This window comes from Stylophora pistillata, chromosome 6 (genome assembly GCF_964205215.1).
Source record: "Stylophora pistillata chromosome 6, jaStyPist1.2, whole genome shotgun sequence".
In the NCBI taxonomy this organism is placed as follows: domain Eukaryota; kingdom Metazoa; phylum Cnidaria; class Anthozoa; order Scleractinia; family Pocilloporidae; genus Stylophora; species Stylophora pistillata.
Genome location: NC_142524.1, coordinates 672,501 through 691,054, shown reverse-complemented (window position 1 = coordinate 691,054; position 18,554 = coordinate 672,501). Strand labels below are relative to the sequence as shown.

Below are 18,554 nucleotides of genomic sequence, written 5' to 3'. Positions count from 1 at the left end.
AACATATTTATACAGGATTGCTGCTTCAATTTAGGAAATAAAACTGCTATCAATGCGGGTCCTGTTAAAAAAAAAATAGAAATCAATTTAGAGTAAATTATAAAATAGTTACAATAAACGAAAGTAAATTCGTTTATTGTAACTATTTTTTTCAACAAAAGTATTATGGAAATGTAATAAAATGCTTTAAATAAATTTATCAAAAAAAAAAAATGTGTACAACATGTACCTGTACAATGTACATGTACCTGTACAATGTGTACAACATGTACCAACATGTACATGTATTGACCTTTTAGGTCCGAATCCTACCATAAGAAAAAATAAAGTGGAGGAAAACTCGCAAGCTGCAAGTTTTGCAAATTTTTCGGAAGACCAGCTCCGGCAAATTTTGGCCAAAAGAAACTCAAACATTTCATCTTGACACAATTTATTCAGCTTCGATTTTCTCCAGTATCCCTGTTTATTTTTAGCTTTGCGTTCAAAGATATCAGTTAACTGGCTTGTGACGATCTGTGATGGTGTGTAACGGCCAGTTACTGCTTGTGACGGCTTGTTACGGCTTGTTACTGTGTGCAGTAAATGGTTTGAACCCGGGGGTAACATGTGAAGGTGTAGTCTGATTGTCCGGGTGAGTGTAGTCCTGAGAAGGACTGTTGTCGGTGGCAGTGACTGACATTTCGACAACCTGTGTGGAAGTCAGCATCAGAGTCAAGTGAATGATTGTTGACAGTAGAACTGTAATAAGTTGGGAAAAGGACATCTGCATGGTGCTATCATTGCTCATGTTTGGGGATATCCCATCCTTGATTTTTATTTGACTAGATGGGCACAGCAGTATACAGGCTAATTACAAGCTTTTGGTTACTCCTCATGACTTACTGTTAACTGGGAATTGACAGCTGACTTAATCTAATCAATTTGCTCCTGAACATTTTTTAACTTCATTTGTTCGACTTCAGAAAATACTTCTGATAATTTCCCTCTGACATTTCTAATTTGGAAGATTATTCATCGTAATCATTATGTTCTTTACACCTCCATAAACACCAACAAGAGTTCTTTGTTTATAACTCAGGCAGCTTCTGAATATAAGAAATCAAGTTTAGAAGATAGTTGATTCATTCAAGGCTGGTGCAATACGAGAAAAGACAATGCAGTGCTTTATTCACATAGATTAAATTATATTATAATAATTATTTTACCTTACAGTAGTTTTGTTTCTTAAAAAATTTGTTTTCTAGTAGTACCAATATGGTAATGTTACTTTGTGAATCAGGGAGCTAAATAAAGCAGAAGTATTCTGTTAGCTCAGTACATTTTATGTTGCAGATGGCATTAAGTTAGTAAAGAAAGAAAAGAAAAAGCAAAAATAAATAAAATAAAATGATTAGTGAGGGAAAAGCAGCTTAAAAAAAAAGACATACTACAAATTATTCATAATTGTGATGAGAAATACTTGTTGGGAAAGTAAAACTATTGCTCAGAAATAAAATTGCAGCTTCTCAGAAAAAAAAATTACAAACTAAGGTGGAAAGTGAAAACTTCTTTATTATCATTATAATGAGCATTTTGTACTTACAGCATACCTCGGTTTATTCTTCCTCTAGTTGAGCCAGTCTTTGTACTTTTGGGGGCTTCAGTCCTATGCATGGTACAGTCGTAGGTTTTTTGGCCAACTATGATACATACAGTAACTAGTGGGGATAGGGTGGCCGTGCTACACGGGCATGTGTTGTCTTCTTTTCGGCGAATCTGACCAAAATGCCGTTGACATGCCGATTTATACGGCTCAAGCCACTGCTTTACAGACCTGATAGTGCAGCGTCCTCGGATCACCGCCTCAACCATTCAAAAATCGTCTCATTGTTAGCCTTGATGCATAAGCTCTTTTATAAACAACAAACCTTAGTTGCCACGGAGCCGCCAGCGAAAAACAACAATTTCATATCGTGTGCAACTTCAGTTCGGCTTTGGCAAATTATATAATTGAGCTTTAAAGCTATCCAAAAGGTGAGCCGAGTTTCAAAGCTAAGTTTACAGTATTCTTTCTAAGTTTTGACTTTTTACGCTGTCGATTTGACTGACGGCGAAAAACATTGTAAAAGTTACCGGCATTTCGTGGATTCGTTGAGGTGTCCGCTGACCAGTAAAATACCAAAAAACGTATTTCCGCGGTGTCATCTGGCATGGTATAACACAGAGCGTTCGTATTCACATAAATATTAACTTACGACTAGCGCAAGAAAGGTGCCGATTTGATTACAAAACAAACTAAGATCGTAATACTCACCTCTAGCGACACTTTTCCAAACTCTCATGTTGCCATCAATGTCTCCCAAACATCATTTCTTTCTCAAACGAAGCAGACGAGTGTAAATCGAAACGAAGAACGCGTCGTGGCGGTTGAATCAAAAGTCGTCTCCAAAGCTCAGAATATTTTCCGCGCTAACGACAAGTTTTCTCGTATTTCTCGGCATTTCTTTGGGGAAAAACTTCGGATTGTTCAAATTTTCAAGGAAAGAACCACGCATCACGTTCGCGCCGAAATTTTTGATCTTGTTGTAATGACATCTCGCACATGCGCAGACGTTATTCACCCCTGTCACTACGATCTGTAAACCATGTGCACCTTTCACTGCAGTCTGTGAGGAAACAAGCACGGTGACACCCGATTCTTTTTTCAGGTATTTGCTTTGAACAATCTAATAAAGAACATATTTGAAGAATAAAAAAAGTTTGATTGTAGAACATGATTTTTTTTTGGAGAATAGTTCCGCACTTCAAGCTAACAACGGAACTGTCCGAAAAAGTGCAAAATCCCCACAACCGAGCAATCAAAAACAGCTAAAATGAAGCAATACTGCTTATTTTGATAAAAGAACCTTCAATTTCAAAATAAAATTTTGTTTCTTTCAAGTTACCAAGGCTAAATTCTGTAGGAAGGTGATTCGAATTTTTAACGCACAACCAGTAAAAATACCCCATTTTATTTGCCTGCTGACGCATAACCAAGCACGGTGACACCATTTTTTTATTACATTTTTTCAATGTTTATATCATGAATGTTAATTATACCAAGTTTCAAACAACCTTTGATAGTAGAAGAATTTCAAGGGAATTACCTTAATATTAAAAAATATTAATAGTAATAGTAAAGTTTTCAGAGTTATGATTAGGGTATGATGAATACTCTGTTTTCAGCTGGCTATCACGGAAGACCAGAAAATTTTCAACGTGGAAAGAAGTCCACACTTCTTTAGATATTGCATGGTGAGTGGGAAATTTTTGGTTCGTATTTGCTGGCTAACCAGGTCGACTCACCCAGTGCATTTTTCTATACTCTAGAACTTACCAGTTCTGCCCATAGTTAACTATGTTCTGCCTTTATTACGCTGATTAGATCTTGTGGAGTATGAACAAACAATCTTTCAAATTTTTTGCTGCAGATTGGGTCACATGGAGATTTAATTGAGGAAGAAGGAAAATCCGTTCCTTTTCGAGTTGAAATTCTCCACATGCACAGGTTGGTCTTATTGGAGTGAGATTTAGGTTTTCAAATTATTTTGAGATGCTGCAAAAACAATTTTTTATCTTTCTCATGGTGTTTTTTAATTGTTTTAATTTTGGTTGCAAATGGCTATTGATGTACTGAGTGTAATTATGTTGTTTGTTTTAGGATTAATGTGTTATCAGTGGCTTGAGGAATGGTACATATGTTGGCTCTCTGCAGTGATGGGCTAAGGAATCATAGTTAATTAACATCAACTGCTAGCTCCCAAGAAGGTCATGATAAGAGGTTTAGCTTATCCATCTCAGCAAGAGAGTTGAATTTTCGAAGTGAGTAGTATGCAGTGGGGCTAAACATTCCCAGCAGACTCGTATGAAGAACTGCTCTCATTTTAAGCAGGAACCATTAACCATGATCTCTATTCTGAGTAAAATGTGATACATTTTGATTCATTGATGTGAGGCCAGCTGGCAAGAAGTATGTGTCGGGGATTAATTTGATTATTTTCCCTCGCATAGGTGTATTCTTGGGGATCATCAGAGTATGGAGAGGTAAGAAATACAACTTTATCAATGCAAATATTATTGATCAGCATCCTTGCAAGATGTTCCTTTTGATTTTAACCCTTTAACTTAACCCCAAAGTCTGATTGTCAATTCTCCCCTCTAACTGCTACACATCTCCTTGTAAATTAGTGACAAGAACTTTACATTAGATCAAGACAGCAATTTCTACATGATAAGTTTGAGTATCTCACAACCTGTTTACTGAGTAATAATTTATATGGATATTATAGGGACTTGAAGGATAAAAAGGCAGAGCCCTACCAGAATGCCATTTCTGAGGTGGTAGTTTTCAACTTTGATCACAGCATCTTTGAATCAGATAATGCATTTAGAAATAGTTTCCTGATTCACATGATAATTTTTTTTAACAGTGTTGTGTTATTTTGACGAAAGCTTGGCTAAGGAGACACACTGCAACAGACAAGGCCTGTCTACATTACCGAGCTATTGGACAAATGTATAGCAGTTATGTTTGTACATTATCACTCCATGGCTCTGTCAGGAGATCACCGGTTGTGGTCGTGGGGATGGGGAGACCATGGACAGTTAGGGGTGGGTAGCATTGAAGATCCACTCCTCCCAACACATGTGCAAGCACTTGATCAGTATCAAGTGACCAAACTAGATCCTGGGTCTTCACACAGTGCAGTACTTACAGCTCAGGTTGGTTTTGGTTTGTGTCAAAGTCAATTCAATCTGCACCTGAATACCATAAATCCTATAATAAGCCTTCCCGGAGGGGGAGGGGGGAGCTTATTTATTCCACGGACTTTGGGGGGGAGGTTGGCTTAGAGGGAGGCTTATTAATTTAAAGTGGAAAAACTTAATTTAAAGAGGAAAAACTAAATAAGTATCACTTCTTTTTGAAGAAATGAAACACAGAGTGCTAGAAATATTCTTCAGCACACAAACTGATGGCCATGGTTAACCATGTCTCCCACCTAGTGAGTTTTGTGCCCTGACCAAATATTATATTTTGACCTAAGTTTTACTAAGCTGGGTTATGAGACAAAAGAATGTTGCTATGAAAGAACTTGTTAAGGCCCACATCAAGGAAGAGCCATACACTTGAATGAACCATTTTTGTGACATTAAAAATTCAAACTTGGTTCAGAGGCTTAGGGGAAAAAAAAACAAAAGATATCACATAGAGGTTGGACAATGAATGATTAATTGCTTTTGGTTTATTCCTCCTAGCCTGGGAGTCATGTTAGAATTTTAATATATCAAAAGTGGCCTCACCTATTTATTACTGGAAATGGAAGAGAGGCAATGTTTTCCAACCCTGTTTAAATCATTTCTTTTTTCAGGGACAAATTCCCACATTTGGAGGAGGTATGAACAGTCAAGCAGTTAACAGTCAAACAGTTAACAGAAATTTCCTTCAATTTGTAATTTTGTTTCAAATTGGTTTGTATTGTGGTCATTTTGGAAATGTACAGGCTGCAAGGGATTTTTTAGAAATTTGAACTTTGGAGATTAACAGGGGAAGGGCAATTGGGCAAAACCCTATGTTGAATTTTAAGCAGTGTTATAATTCGATACTCTCCCAGTGATCAGCTGGTATTATTTGATCTCAAGTTTATTTTATGGTTTAGGCTGAATATAAAATACAAATCCATGTAGTTGGACACTTTTTGTCTCTACATACTTTGTCCTGTCCAAAACTACCTGGCTCATGTTAATCCTTTAATGATATTTAGGTTAGTTGTTTCTGATTTTGTAAAGACATTTAGGCATGTATCTTGTGGTGTTTGTTTTACTTAGGACTGTATAGTCAGTTAGGACTAGGAAACAACAGTAAGCAGACACTTCCAGTGCCTGTAGTGACTTTAAAGAATGAGAAACTTTACTTGATTTGTTGTGGATCATTTGAAAGTGTAAGTAATTTTGCCAAATTTTCTTACTTTATATTTTAGTCTTTGCACCACTGTTGATACTTTCTTGAGCTGAGGAAAACATTTCTTAAGAGTATTTTCTCTCCAGAACTTCAAAAAGTATTAATATTAAAAAATATTAATAGTAATAGTAAAGTTTTCAGAGTTATGATTAGGTGATGATGAATATTCTGTTTTCAGCTGGCTATCACAGAAGACCAGAAAATTTTCAACTGGGAAGAAGTCCACACTTCTTTAGATATTGCATGGTGAGTGGGAAAGTTTTGGTTGGTATTTGCTGGCTAAACCAGGTCACCTCACCCAGTGTATTTTTCTATACTCTAGAATTTACCAGTTCTTCCTTTATTGCACTGATTAGATCTTGTGGAGTATGAACAAACAATTAATCTTTGAAACCTGACAAGTTCAAGTGGCTTGGAGGGTTGAGCTCCCTTATAGATATCAATCCATTTCCATTGTCTTGTTTCACATTCCTCATGCTTACAGAGTTCTGGCTTCTCTAACCAGTTCACCCTAGGTGTAGAAAGTACTTTGTCTCCCTTTATTCTGAAAAAAAAAATTGTCAATTATGTCTGTGTGTATGTCTTTCACTGGAGTATTACAGTTACCTTCTATAATCAGATACAGTTCTTAATCTCACACCCCAAAATCCTATCTTGGTTGCAAATGCAAACTTGGGATTTTACCTTCTGTGAGCCTCTTCACAGGCAGCTGACAGGTCAGGGAAAAATGAAGAGTTCAAGTTGCTCGACATAGAGGTTGCCTCTGAAAGAAGGAGAAAGAAAGTTTTCAAGGCAGTCCACAAATTTGTGGACATGTGTAAATTTAGACATATATATAAACACAGAATTAACCCCGTCCGAAAGGCCCCCACCTCATAGATTGCTGTGAAATTTCAGGAACCCTTGGCAAGGCTGAATTTCTGTCTCACCACCACCTTCAATCTCAAAGGTGACCTATTTACCCCGACATGAAATGATATTGCAAGAATTTTAAAATCCTATGTGGACATGCAGAGTTACACCTTGAATCAGACCAAGGGATGTGGCTATACCAGGGTAAGAAAGCAATTGTCTGGTGGTAAGAAAAGAATATAGGCTCATTCCACAGAAAATTTTTCATAAACAATACTAGAATTTACCTTAATCTAAAACTAATGGTTGCCTGCAGCTCTTGTGCCCAGATGGAGTATATCAATTGTATTGAGTGGTGAAAAAGCAAAAATTAAAAATTCCTACCACTGAAAGGATGCACCATGAGTAGAACATCTTCCTTACCTGGTTCATGTGTATCAGTTCTTGAGTATAACGATAATCCAGTCTAGAAATGAAATATTCAAGTATAAGATTGATTCAGACTCCTTCAATCACTTATATAGTTGTTTCAGTATAAATTAAAACAGTGAGACAATATACAGCTTGGTGGTTAATTTGAGTGGTCTAATATATATATTGATTAATATATATATATATATATATTTTTTTTTTTTTTTTGTCTTGGGACATACTATATAGTACATGGATCCCACAACTGTACCTGTTTACAACACATTGCAATATCAAAGCCTTCAGCCCAGCCCTTTCCATTCCCCCATCCCTCCCCCCCCCCCCTATAATATTTTTTTCTGGGTAATTTTCAAATCAATTTTCCTGTTTGGTACCAATCCAGACAAAATCTCAAACATAAATGAGTCAATGTGAGTTTGACCACCAGAATAGATTGAAATAGGGCATATCCAAGACTTAATATACTTCTGTTTCATAGTGAGGGTAAAGGGCAAGTGATGGGAGAATTAGGTTTTGCAGTAAGCCTTATTATCAAAGCATGAATGTTTGGAATTCAGAAATGGATCATTCTTGTCAACAAAAAGCACTAAAAAAGTTTTGTTTTTTGTTACAGGACTTAGGTCTCGCTCAAAGTGCAGCAACTACTACTACCACTCCTACACCAATGGGTTCACTTGCTCATCAAATTTATAGAATAATGTGCAATAAAGGATATGCTAAGCTAGACTTTTCATCTGTGTTTCAGTTCCTGAAGGAAGATCAACACTGAGATAGTATATTTATGTTAGCTATTTTTTTAGTTGACACAATTTTAATGCGAGGCAATTCTGGAAGAACAGGTTGTTTTGCCATGCTAATTTATTTGTAAACTAGTTGCTCTAGGTGTGGAGAATGGCAGACAAAAGTACTGTTAAAGGTGACTTGGAGATGTCACGAATGATTAGAAGGTTTTCACTCCCCATGTCTGGAAATTTGGCTTGATGCAAACAGATATACCTTTAATAGAGGCTAAATGGGGCCAAATGGCCTCATTATTTACTATACCATTCATCCATTCATGTCAAAAGCAAAATGAAAGGAAAGTGGTCTTCTGATCAAAGGGTGTCAGCGAGTTGTTAGGTGCTTGCTGTAGTGCAAGTTACAAAAAAATTTCTAAACTTTTACACAGTAAATTTTGGTCCATGTCATCTGTAGTTAACTTCATAAAGACAGACATTGCCATATCTGAGGCCGGTTGAAACATTTGTGCATCAACTTGATGAATTCATTTTGTAACTTAGTCATCCTCAGCGTTACCACTGGTCATTCCAGGTGGTTCAATAATCTTCACCAAGGGATCAGATTAATAATTTCTTTACCGCTCAGCAAACAGGATTATTTTTGCCATTGCACTATTTTGATACAGCATGCCCAATATACCCAAGGTGTCAAGTACATGTATACACAAAGTTACTTGGAGTGGTTGTTTTCAGGATCTACTGAAACAGTTCTTTTTATTGATTAACATTTTGATCATTGCATGACTGCAAGAAGTTGCCACCTCGGTGGTCTATCACTGGCCTTAAGGCATAAGTATTAACCCTTTCACTCCTGAAATCTCAACAGTAACTCTCCTGGATTTTCAAAGGCTGGATAGTACTATTCACTGAATAAATCTCTACTGGGCGGGTAGCGGAGTGTGTTTTGTTAACCCTTCTCCACTGAATTGCGATGTATCTGTTGGATATCGTTTTTCACCGATTGAACAAATAGACTTTGGTTTTAAGGGTAAGGCTTGCTGATTGGTTTTATGCTGTTTTTTGAAGTCCTTGGCAGCCATCCTTTCAAATGTCTGGCAAAAATGCGGAAGCTCTGTGTGAAATCCCATTTAATGCCTGTAAAGGGTTAAAGCAGTTTGTTAGCTCAGCATTGACTATGGAAAACAGCCATTTCAGTGGGTGTTTCCTGTATCAATAAAGATCTAAAAACAGACAAGTAAACTACCAGAAATTTAATTTTGTACTGTTAGTGCAAAACATAAATAAACTGGCAAATTTAATTCTTTAGTTAGTATGAAATGTGATACATAATACTAATTAATATTTTACAATTGTTGAGCACTTTGTTTCATTCTTCACATGCACAGAAATGTGTCCATATCCATCTTGGAGAAAACAAAACAGGACTATAAAAAATTGTAATTCAAGAACATCAAGAACATTCAAGTGTTGAGCTCTGTCAAATAGAGCCAGAGGTTTCAATAAAAGCTGGTTATCAGCTGTCTATCACTGCCCATGAGTCCTCTTACTGCTGTCTGTTGAGCCTGCGAGCTGGCTCTCATGTTTAAGTCTTGCCTTAGGACCCCTTTTCCAAGGACAGCAACCCACTACTATATCAACAGCTGCTTAAACAAAAAGCTGTTGAAACCTGCAATATAGCACGTCAGTAAAAGACTTTGTGAGGGAACTAACACACAAGAAATGAATGCCAAAGACATACCAGCCTGCCAGAAGATAGATTAAGGCCATCCCCCTTGGCTCACACTCTCCACCAACCTAATGAATTAAAATAGAGTGGTTACTTATATGCCCCATGCCTAGTCTCAACCAACTACACATCTGAACCAGAGAATTGGACACTTCCTTTGCCTTTTTTCGGTTTGTCAACAACAATTATGTGATAATGTTTTTCCTTCACGGTCAGGAATAAACTAACCTGTAGTTTTCCCGAACTGCAACCCATAAGCAGAGTAACAGCTCGACAATCCAACCTTTGAATGTCATCACCCTGCAGAAATTCACGCCCAGTGCCATGACCAAAATATCTAGAAAGAATATTGATGCGATGATTAAAGCAACAACAACAAAACTTTCTACTGTAGATACCCTTATCTGAAAATGTTTACCGCATCTAGAACTAATAAGTATGGGATCATGTTTACTGCAGGTGCTCTCCACTGATATATCAGTTGAGAGTCAGTCAACACTTGGGTGACACTTGGTCGATAGTCAGTTGGCACTTGGTTGATGGTTGGTTCACAGCTGGCCGATACTTGGTTGAGACTTGGTCGACAGTTGATGGTCAATATCTTTACCGATACATTGACCAACTGTCAGCCAAATGTCAACCAACATATCGGTCAAATGTTAACTGACTCTTGACAAATAATTATGTCAACCGATGTATTGGTTGAGAGCACCTACAGTAAATATGATCCTTGATATGTGTAACGGTTGTATTATGGACCCAGTTTAGCAGCTAAGCAACTGCAACTCACGCAAGAGCATCAAATGTCATATAAAAAGGGTCATAGATACTGATTTCATTTCTAAAATAAAAAAAACACCATCTCCCCTGTTTCAGTTGTAATTTGCATATAGTTCAGTCAATGTAGCATAAATCATTACTGGTAGTAACTGATACAGACATATCAGAATGATAATAACATGGGTCATCCAACTTAATTAGTTACAGAAGCAAAATTTCAAGTATGTATAAAAGAAACCCAAAGTATCTTTGTCTCTATCTTAGTCAACTTATTTAACATTCAAGAGTCATGATTCTTAGTATTTCAGCACTAACAGCTCTGCAAATATCCAACCTCTACGACCTTTTAAATTCTCTACTTTGTCAATGGCAGGCTTAGAAATTTTCAGGGTTTCAGAGCTAGGGTTTATTTTAGAGGTATGCATATCAGAGGGGTGTGAGGGGAAGGTTCTTTTCAAAAACTTTGTAAGAGCCAAATGATAATTCTTTACATTCCCTCTGATCTGCTGTATACATTTCTTGGTAGAGAACTTGTAATGTTTAAAGATGGAAGCTGACATTCTCAAATGGAGGATAATATAACCAGTACATGACAGTTTTTGTTGGGGAGAGAGAGAGGGGTAAATTGGAGAGTGATGAGAGATAGGAGGCATACCAGAAGCTTGATGTTCTAGACAGAGGGGGCCCATTTAAGAGGAGATTTACTGGAGTGTTTTTAGTTATTCACATGAACAGGTCATGGACAGTCAAAGCTGACGGGAGACCCTAGAATAGTGCAATGGACTCTGGGTTGAGAGGTCTGGGTTTGAGTACTGGCTGGGTTAGTGTGTTGTGATTGTGGGCAAAACACTTTACTCTCACAGTGCCTCTCTTCACCCAGAAGGACAAATGGCTTCTGCCGAATTGTCAGGAGGGGGTGGGGGGGTTAATGGTAATACTCCTAGTTGGCTGTGTGGGCCAATAGGCCCCTTACTGGAGCCTTTACAGTAACTCACATGAACAGGTCATGGTCAGTTAAAGCACTCCTGAACTCTTCCTGTGTGGGAGCCTTTCCTGTGATACCTTGCCAGCCATCTTCGCTGCAAGTGACAACAATTATTCATATAAGCTGGATTATACAAGCATTTTGATTGGTTCGTACTTGTGATCTATTAAAAAACAGATGCAAGAGTAACGTCACCATCAACAACATTTTGCTTTCTTATCCTTTAAAACCATTACATGTTGCCAAAATGCCAAAATCAGTGACACACTTGGCTGGGCTTCCTGTGTCACTTTTTTGTTCTTACTACATTTTGATGTCATCTGTGATCTATTACTAAACAGACACACAGCAACATTGAATCTATTTGTTCAGTTTATAATATATTGGTGTTACCTCTATCAACTTGTATAGCCTAGTTTAATATATAAGAAAGACAACATCAGGTCTTTCTTCTGTTTCATTTGCTTCAATCGTTTGCTTGTGTTTTGTACCTTTCAAACCACTTCTGAAACATTTTCTGGGTGTTGGGTAGGTTATTCTGAGGATTGAGTGCATAGAATGTTTTCTCAGGATAAATCTCAGGCAACTGTCTTTGACACGATAACTATCAAGAGAAATGCAGAAAAAAATATTAACTGACAATGAATATCAAGGTATTAAAAGCTAAGAATCTGGCACAAAAGTTGTTGTGGTAGGCAACCACATTTCAAAAGACCTTCATTCTATTCAATCAATTGACAATTTTTCCTGTATGCTTACCTTGGCTAATAGATAATGAAATGACAAACACTTTTTTTGTATCAGATCACAACTTCTTTTCCTACAATTACAAAACTATTATTGTAAGGGAGAATTATGCTCCAGAAACCAAATGAGCCAGTTCTTTACACAAGGTCTAACCCAAACCATGGTTTACACAATCAGTGGGCATCAGGGTTGATATAATTAATTAAAATAAATTTCTTTCCACTGTTGACAGCATAGCAGAGATAAAAATCAATATGGTTCTGGGAGAAAACATGACAGTTGTTTGAGAAACAAGTCAGGTCTTCAAACTTTCAAAGACCTCTTAATGGAATGTGTACCTTGAAAAAAAGAAATTGCAGAGATGGGACCCTTGTCACAGGTAGGTCAAACAGGATTGGTATGCTTTCCCATGGAAGATGCTGAATATCTTATGAATCATAAAATACAGATCAGTTTGATGTATAGATATGCCAGAAATTGACTCTGGTTTCAAATATTGTAGAAGAGTATGTCCCAATACTGAATGAGTTGATAAGTAAGATCTGCTACCACAATTTAGGCACACATCTTGCAATTACAGCATATGTGTGCATGCCCATAAATCTACTTTAGTGTCTGAACACCTTGAATATAATGGTGAGCAACCAGTACCCATTACACTAATGTTGCATATGACCACTTTTTAAACTAATATGGAATGTCAGTCCATTACAGATGCCTTTTCCCTCACCCTTGTGTTTGGCTAAGCTTTGATTCCTTGACAGTTCACCAACATCTATTTACAAAGAACCCACATATTGGTTGTTCAGTTGTCAGGTCTTCAGAGCTAGAGCTAGAATACATTTAATGGCTGATTACTAAACAAATGTAAGACCTAAAAAAGCTGGCTCTTACTTTTCCAAGAGTTACGATTACAGGATGACGAGGAATGTTCTCTGCAGAGTGACCTCCAGACCTGAGAAGGAATTTTGTTGTCATCAATAATTTCTCAAGAGTACAAGTAATGAAGGTAAGAAAGAAAATTAACCTTTATGTTCCCTTGAACCTGTTTATGCAGCTTTTCTTGCATGTATCTTCAAATAGCTTGTCAGTGAGGTTCTGAACTTCATCAAGTAGCTGAAACACGCAATGTGAGAGAACATGAAATGAGAGATGATTACTTAAGGGCCAATAATAAATAATAAATAAAGACTTTATTTTACGAGGGTAACACATAATAGCATAGCTAATAAACTTGTGGCCCTCACTCAGAAATAATTACAATATAAAAACTAGTATAATACAATATGAAAATAGAAACTAATATATATATATAATTACAAGATAAGTAAAGAAACTAATAAAATGTATGAATATATACAATATAACTAGTAAGAATGAAAAAAAGGAAACTATACACAAAAATGACTTAAAAATTGTTGCTGCGAAAAAATATTAGTCCACATATTGTGCTTGAAGCACCTTATGCTGTCCGCCATCCGTATGCGTGGTGGCCAAGGCTGAGGAACCTCCCTTTGTCTCTAGTTGCTAAGACTAAACACATTCTCCTGTCAGGCAATTGACGATGATAAACCAATAGAGTGCAATTTTATCAAACACTAAATAATCAAAACAAAAATAATCACAACAGCTTATTGCAATAGAGGTTGAGAAGAAAAAAACCAGAGGGTTGCTATGTCTAGGAAACACAAGTGGACCAAATTACAATTTAGTTAATGTAACTAGTTGCTAAATCTGACTTTAGCCCTTCATTAGAGTGAAGAGTTAGCCCTTTGCTTTGACAAAAGCAGTGAAATTCCAACTTACTTTAGACACTTGATTATGAATTCTTTGCTTGGAACAAAAATTTTCTTGTTCTTACTTTTTCAAAAGAAGGTAAGGTAGCATCCATGGCAGTAATTTCAATCAGTGCTTCAGCAGTTTCTTTTCTTGACAAGCAAAATGACGAATCTATTAGGACCTACAACAAACAAAGGACACTTAATAATAAAAATATTAATAATAACAATGGGATTTAGCTGGGGGCATTCCATGAGGTGGTTCTTCTTGTCCACCGGTTTAAAGTGAAACGTTGAAATGTTGGTTTTTGTGGAGGGAGGAAAACCAAGGAAAATGTATAAAAACCCTTGGAGCAAGGACATACCAACCCACATACCACATATGACACCAGGTCTGGGAATTGAACCTGTGGAACAGCAGGGAGGTGAGTGCTCTTGCCACTGAACCATCCCTAGTTCCCATTCGGTTACTATGCAAGGTTTTGCTACTTCAATTGTCATCTTTGGGTCAAGCACCAAAGAAGATGGCACACAAATCATAACAAAGATTGATGGACAAAACATTTTTCATACAATCTGCCATCCTTATAACTCGGGAAACTCTGATTGATTCATGCACAACATACTTCAAGCAAATAATTATCAAATGCGCATCCACACAGGATTGAAACTTTCTCTTCCAACTCTCTGGCTAAGGATGCTATTGATTCACTTTACTCTTCATCAATAGGCTGACCAAGAGGAACTCCTCTCCATCTTCCAAGCCAAGAACCTTCAAGTTTCTCCAAAAGGTTCTAAAGAAATGACCATAATTATTACAATTTAGACTTTCAGTTATGTCATAGGAGAGGATACACATTCATGGCTCATGAGAGTTGAAATGCTGATCACCTTCATTCTCCTGTCAAGCCTTGTCCTTAGTGTCCACCACTCGGTTGTGTTGTTAATATTCATGCTTTTGATGCTCTCATTCATTATGTCTATAAATTCCTCCAATACACCAGACTGGAACAGCTTTGAAAGATCCATAAGAACTTCGTCTCCCTTTACAAAATAAATTGTTTCAGTCAATAGTTAATTAGGTTAATTTACTGCACCAACCCTGTTCTTGTGCTTTTATCATTACTTACAGACTTTCTAGTGGTTAAATAAGAAATTATCTACTAGTAAGCTCAGGTTACCCCCAGTGTTTTGTCAGATATCCAGACAGTTTGCTCAGACGTATTTCTAGTGATCTTCTAGAATAAAGAGGTATTGTGAGAATTCAGTGTTTTACCCAAAAACCCCTTATGGTGACCTTGGACAAAGCTTACACCTGCACTACAGAATCTCAACTGACTGTAAGCTACTACCTCCTCCAACGTAGAGGTGAGAGGTCCACTCTCCCTAAATACAACAAAAGAGTAACCGCAATATAACCAAGTTGTTACAAACACATCGACATACAGTGCAATCCTTGTTCTGTGCTTCTCCAGATGTTGTGTTAATCTTAACCACAGCAGGATCACAGTCAGCCCTTATCCTGCAGATCAGCAGTTCTCTGTCCTTGCTTACTGGATGTGTGAAGGTTTCCAAAGTGCAAACAGTCCACTCTAGAAAACAATAATTCTAATTTCTTACCTTGTCAATATCACACTATAGGATTATTGCCAAATTCATTATTTGCTCAACGTAATAAATTAAATTTCAGTTCTACTTGTCAAAGGAACTAAAAATTCATGGCAAATGTAATCATCAGTTCTATGTGTAGCATGAGCTGAAGAATTGGGAAGAGTCAAATGATGTGGTCTGGTAACAAAAAGTTTTTAACAAAGTCATTTTGCTTAAAGAATTATGTTAAATTAGTGACAATTACATTTCGCTAGAAAAAGATATTCTCCTGTTATAAGAGTCACATTGTTCTACAAACCAATCCTGAGAAAGTTGAATAGTTAAACACTTTCTTTGAAGCTGGTTTGGCTGCATAACACAGCTGAAAGCTCGCTATTGCTTGTAAAATAACTATAATGTACCTTTAGGCATGTTCTGCAATAGGGAAATTTCTTCAGGAGTGAAGAGACCTTGTTTGTATCTCTCAGTTGCACACAAGGAAAACTTCATGATGTTTCGAGTCTTGACCAGGGCAGCCAGTTTTTGGTGAGCAGTATTAGTTGAAGAGTCATCAAGTGACAAGGAGGTAAGATGTTCTGCAAGCTTCACCACATCTCCTTTGTTTTCCTAACAGACAAAAAGGAAATAACAAAATAAAGAGAAATCTACTTGTAGATTTATTAAGTTCCCTGCTCTGGCATCCCATGTTCTAGTTCCCTGTTATGACATCCCATGTCTTTCAGTAGTTCCCTGTTCTGGCATCCATGCTCTAGTTCCCTGTTCTGTAATCCCCTGTTCTGGCAGCCATGTTCTAGTTCCTTGTTCAGGCATGAAAGGTTCTAGTTCCTTGTTTTCGCATTCCATATAAAGGAGTAGATAAACTTTGAGTCACTTAGTGCCACAGTAATTGGGGTTACCAGTAAACACGGACAGTTGTGTGCCATGTCTAAGAGGTAAAAGCATCCAACTGAATTTCACAAGGTCACGAAAAATCTCCCTCTTTTGTATACATAACAAATAGAAGTCTATCAAATGCAACAGTAGCTACAAGTACTCACAAGCAAAGGTGTTATCATATATACCAAAGGTTTAGACAAATCCTTTGCTATTCTCCTAAAATAACAAAATCACAGGGATTCAATTGAAAATATCCCTGGTCACTAGTCAGTGAGGTCATCTTTAATTAATTTGAGTTGAAACTTCAACTTAAATTAACAAAAAGGACGTAAACTTTGCCATTATAGTATAGATGAGTGTTCTACAAACTTAAGAAGTTGAAATGAAATTTGTTTATACATTTGCCGTAATTGCAAAAAAAAAAAAAAAAAAAAAAATTTGAAAAATAACTGTTTTGCTGATTTGGACAAGGCAAATTTACTAATTACCAGTAGATTAATTCAATGTTGAATTCACATCAGGGGAATAAAACAAAAGAAATTAACCCTTCATTTTCAGCACAACTTCATGTTCAACAAACAATTTTTAATATCTTACTTTATTCTCTTTCCTGTTCTGGTAACAGCTTGATGTCTAAGACTAACAGACAAGGACAGTTAATATTATCCTCAAACAATCAGTCTCGTTCTATTCTGTTTGCCCAAACGACAAACAAAAATTCCATTCGAAGTTGACACCATCATATACTTTCCCTCAATACACCTCAGAGAAATAGCAACAACCTTTGTTGTCCATTCGACCTTAAGGATATGACAAACCACAACTCTTCCTTTTAGACTTGGTAGTTGGTTTTGGTACTTATCCAGAATTCTAAGTAGTGCAAAGTAGCTGCATTCCAACTGGCGGTTACACTTTTCTACAAGATGCTTGATGGCACTTTTCTTGAACCTTTACATAATTAAGGACACAGCCATACTCTGACTGCCTTTTTCCAGAGAAGCTAACAGTAAAGTTATTTCATGCTGTTACTCGTTTGTAACGCTCACTGTGATACACTGTTCCATTGATTTGGCATCGCTTAAAAGACCACACCTTTCCCCAACTTGGTAGTTCTCTTCTTAGTGCCTTCCATTCTGCTTCAGAGAGGATCTCTGAATTAATGGAAACTTTTTCCAGTGCCCCGATCACAAAGATCCTCAATTCAAACTCTTCAGTTTTGGACCTGGAACATCAAATTAATGATAATTAAGTGTTAAAAAGGGGTTAGATGGACACCACAACCTTACATCATGCACAGATATTTACTAAAACTCTTGCAAGCTTGTAGTTATATTTATAGGATCAATGCATATGGGTTTGCTCAGAACAATTTGTGTAATAGACATTTCCTTTTCAAAAAAGAGAAAATCCCAATGATATCTCTCTTGTAACTCTCTTGTTTAATGATTGTACTATCTGTGATAAAAAGTATTAATTGCACAGATTCTGAAACTTACCTTTTGTAGTGATTTTTTTGGGTGAGTTGAGAATACAGGTTTTAAGCTTCGAAACTGGAGAGCTCTGAAGCCAGCTCTGGCAACTTTTGCATCACAGAAACTCCATCCAGAATCTAAAGAAAATAAAACATTCCTAACCAGTTAAAAATTATACTTCATTAACTTAACATTTTCTCATTCTTATCTGCACAGATATAAACAATGATAATAATTACATGTACCTTTCCATCAATATTCTGTGTACCATGAAATAAATCACGGAAATCTCCATTAAGGTCTTCAAAGAAAAAACAAGAATGACTCCAAAGAGGCCCAAGATCTTCAACACAGTCTCTCAGATGTAACAGTTGATGAACATTGTATGTCATAAACTGTGAACCTGCAAAGAGTATATGAAGGGCATTCAACTTTTGTTAAACATGCTCATGAAAGTTTGTGTGTATTAAGTAGAAAGATATCTGTTTGAGGATATTCCCACTCAAATCTAACACTCATCTGACTTAACTAAATTTCCAAGGTAACGATAGACAGCGAGAGAATAAAAAATTAAGCAG

General features: G+C 36.8%; 3 protein-coding genes, 1 long non-coding RNA gene and 1 pseudogene across 13 annotated transcripts in view; 1 reads left to right on the top strand and 4 right to left on the bottom strand.

Annotated features, from left to right (window-relative positions):
• The first annotated feature begins 2,539 nt into the window (after window positions 1-2,539).
• LOC148727630 (uncharacterized) lies at window positions 2,540-9,306 on the top strand. 9 transcript variants are annotated; one of them, XR_015988619.1, is made up of 9 exons: window positions 2,542-2,687; window positions 3,205-3,273; window positions 3,450-3,526; window positions 3,680-3,840; window positions 4,030-4,062; window positions 4,449-4,534; window positions 5,388-5,444; window positions 5,845-5,957; window positions 6,156-6,176. XR_015988619.1 is itself a non-coding variant. In XM_088724793.1 (8 exons), the coding sequence occupies exons 6-8, from the start codon at window positions 4,546-4,548 to the stop codon at window positions 5,860-5,862; spliced, it is 207 nt and encodes a 68-aa protein (XP_088580919.1). In that variant the 5' UTR covers window positions 2,540-2,687; window positions 3,205-3,273; window positions 3,450-3,526; window positions 3,680-3,840; window positions 4,030-4,062; window positions 4,449-4,545; the 3' UTR covers window positions 5,863-5,955. The 9 variants fall into 9 exon arrangements, 2 of the variants coding, with proteins under 2 accessions (XP_088580919.1, XP_088580918.1); XM_088724793.1 differs by lacking the exon at window positions 6,156-6,176 and having other exon boundaries at window positions 2,540-2,687; window positions 4,449-4,709; window positions 5,388-5,412; window positions 5,845-5,955; XR_015988617.1 differs by lacking the exon at window positions 6,156-6,176 and having other exon boundaries at window positions 2,543-2,687; window positions 5,388-5,412; window positions 5,845-6,148.
• On the bottom strand, window positions 5,639-7,394 carry LOC148727631 (uncharacterized). The gene is made up of 3 exons (XR_015988614.1): window positions 7,253-7,394; window positions 6,662-6,740; window positions 5,639-6,521 (listed from the first exon to the last, which is right to left on the bottom strand). It is a non-coding gene; the product is annotated as an uncharacterized LOC148727631 (long non-coding RNA).
• Window positions 9,307-9,645: 339 nt separating the features above from the next.
• LOC148727628 (separin-like) lies at window positions 9,646-16,143 on the bottom strand. Its single transcript, XM_088763075.1, has 8 exons — window positions 16,030-16,143; window positions 13,267-13,355; window positions 13,134-13,194; window positions 12,578-12,666; window positions 11,984-12,096; window positions 11,503-11,586; window positions 9,956-10,064; window positions 9,646-9,795 (listed from the first exon to the last, which is right to left on the bottom strand). The coding sequence occupies exons 2-8, from the start codon at window positions 13,306-13,308 to the stop codon at window positions 9,646-9,648; spliced, it is 648 nt and encodes a 215-aa protein (XP_088619201.1). The 5' UTR covers window positions 13,309-13,355; window positions 16,030-16,143.
• On the bottom strand, window positions 14,101-15,069 carry LOC148727629 (uncharacterized). The gene is made up of 3 exons (XM_088725828.1): window positions 14,909-15,069; window positions 14,644-14,811; window positions 14,101-14,199 (listed from the first exon to the last, which is right to left on the bottom strand). Exons 1-2 carry the CDS (start codon window positions 15,044-15,046, stop codon window positions 14,731-14,733), a joined length of 219 nt encoding a protein of 72 aa, XP_088581954.1. The 5' UTR covers window positions 15,047-15,069; the 3' UTR covers window positions 14,101-14,199; window positions 14,644-14,730.
• Window positions 16,144-17,180: 1,037 nt separating the features above from the next.
• The window catches only part of LOC148727627 (uncharacterized), a 2,745-nt pseudogene continuing 1,371 nt past the window's right edge, over window positions 17,181-18,554 (bottom strand). Inside the window, exons 4-6 of the transcript XR_015988961.1 lie at window positions 18,222-18,379; window positions 18,001-18,113; window positions 17,181-17,726 (exon numbers count right to left, since the gene is read on the bottom strand). The product of XR_015988961.1 is annotated as an uncharacterized LOC148727627 (transcript). The remainder of the gene's footprint in view (window positions 17,727-18,000; window positions 18,114-18,221; window positions 18,380-18,554) is intronic.

What these genes read in the sequence shown, in the direction of transcription:
- LOC148727630 (XM_088724792.1), top strand. Translation starts at nt 4,992, where the DNA reads ATGGCCATGGTTAACCATGTCTCCCACCTA. An exon ending in TTAACCATGTCTCCCACCTA is followed by an intron (nt 5,022 to 5,387) that starts GTGAGTTTTGTG and finishes TTCTTTTTTCAG; the next exon opens with GGACAAATTCCCACATTTGG. An exon ending in GTTGTGGATCATTTGAAAGT is followed by an intron (nt 5,958 to 6,155) that starts GTAAGTAATTTT and finishes TTCTGTTTTCAG; the next exon opens with CTGGCTATCACAGAAGACCA.
- LOC148727628 (XM_088763075.1), bottom strand. Translation starts at nt 13,308, where the DNA reads ATGCAAGAAAAGCTGCATAAACAGGTTCAAGGGAACATAAAG. An exon ending in TTTCAGAAGTGGTTTGAAAG is followed by an intron (nt 11,587 to 11,983) that starts GTACAAAACACA and finishes TGTCACTTGCAG; the next exon opens with CGAAGATGGCTGGCAAGGTA. An exon ending in GCAGTTCGGGAAAACTACAG is followed by an intron (nt 9,796 to 9,955) that starts GTTAGTTTATTC and finishes TTAATTCATTAG; the next exon opens with GTTGGTGGAGAGTGTGAGCC.
- LOC148727629 (XM_088725828.1), bottom strand. Translation starts at nt 15,046, where the DNA reads ATGGATCTTTCAAAGCTGTTCCAGTCTGGTGTATTGGAGGAATTTATA. An exon ending in GGCTTGACAGGAGAATGAAG is followed by an intron (nt 14,812 to 14,908) that starts GTGATCAGCATT and finishes TCATTTCTTTAG; the next exon opens with AACCTTTTGGAGAAACTTGA.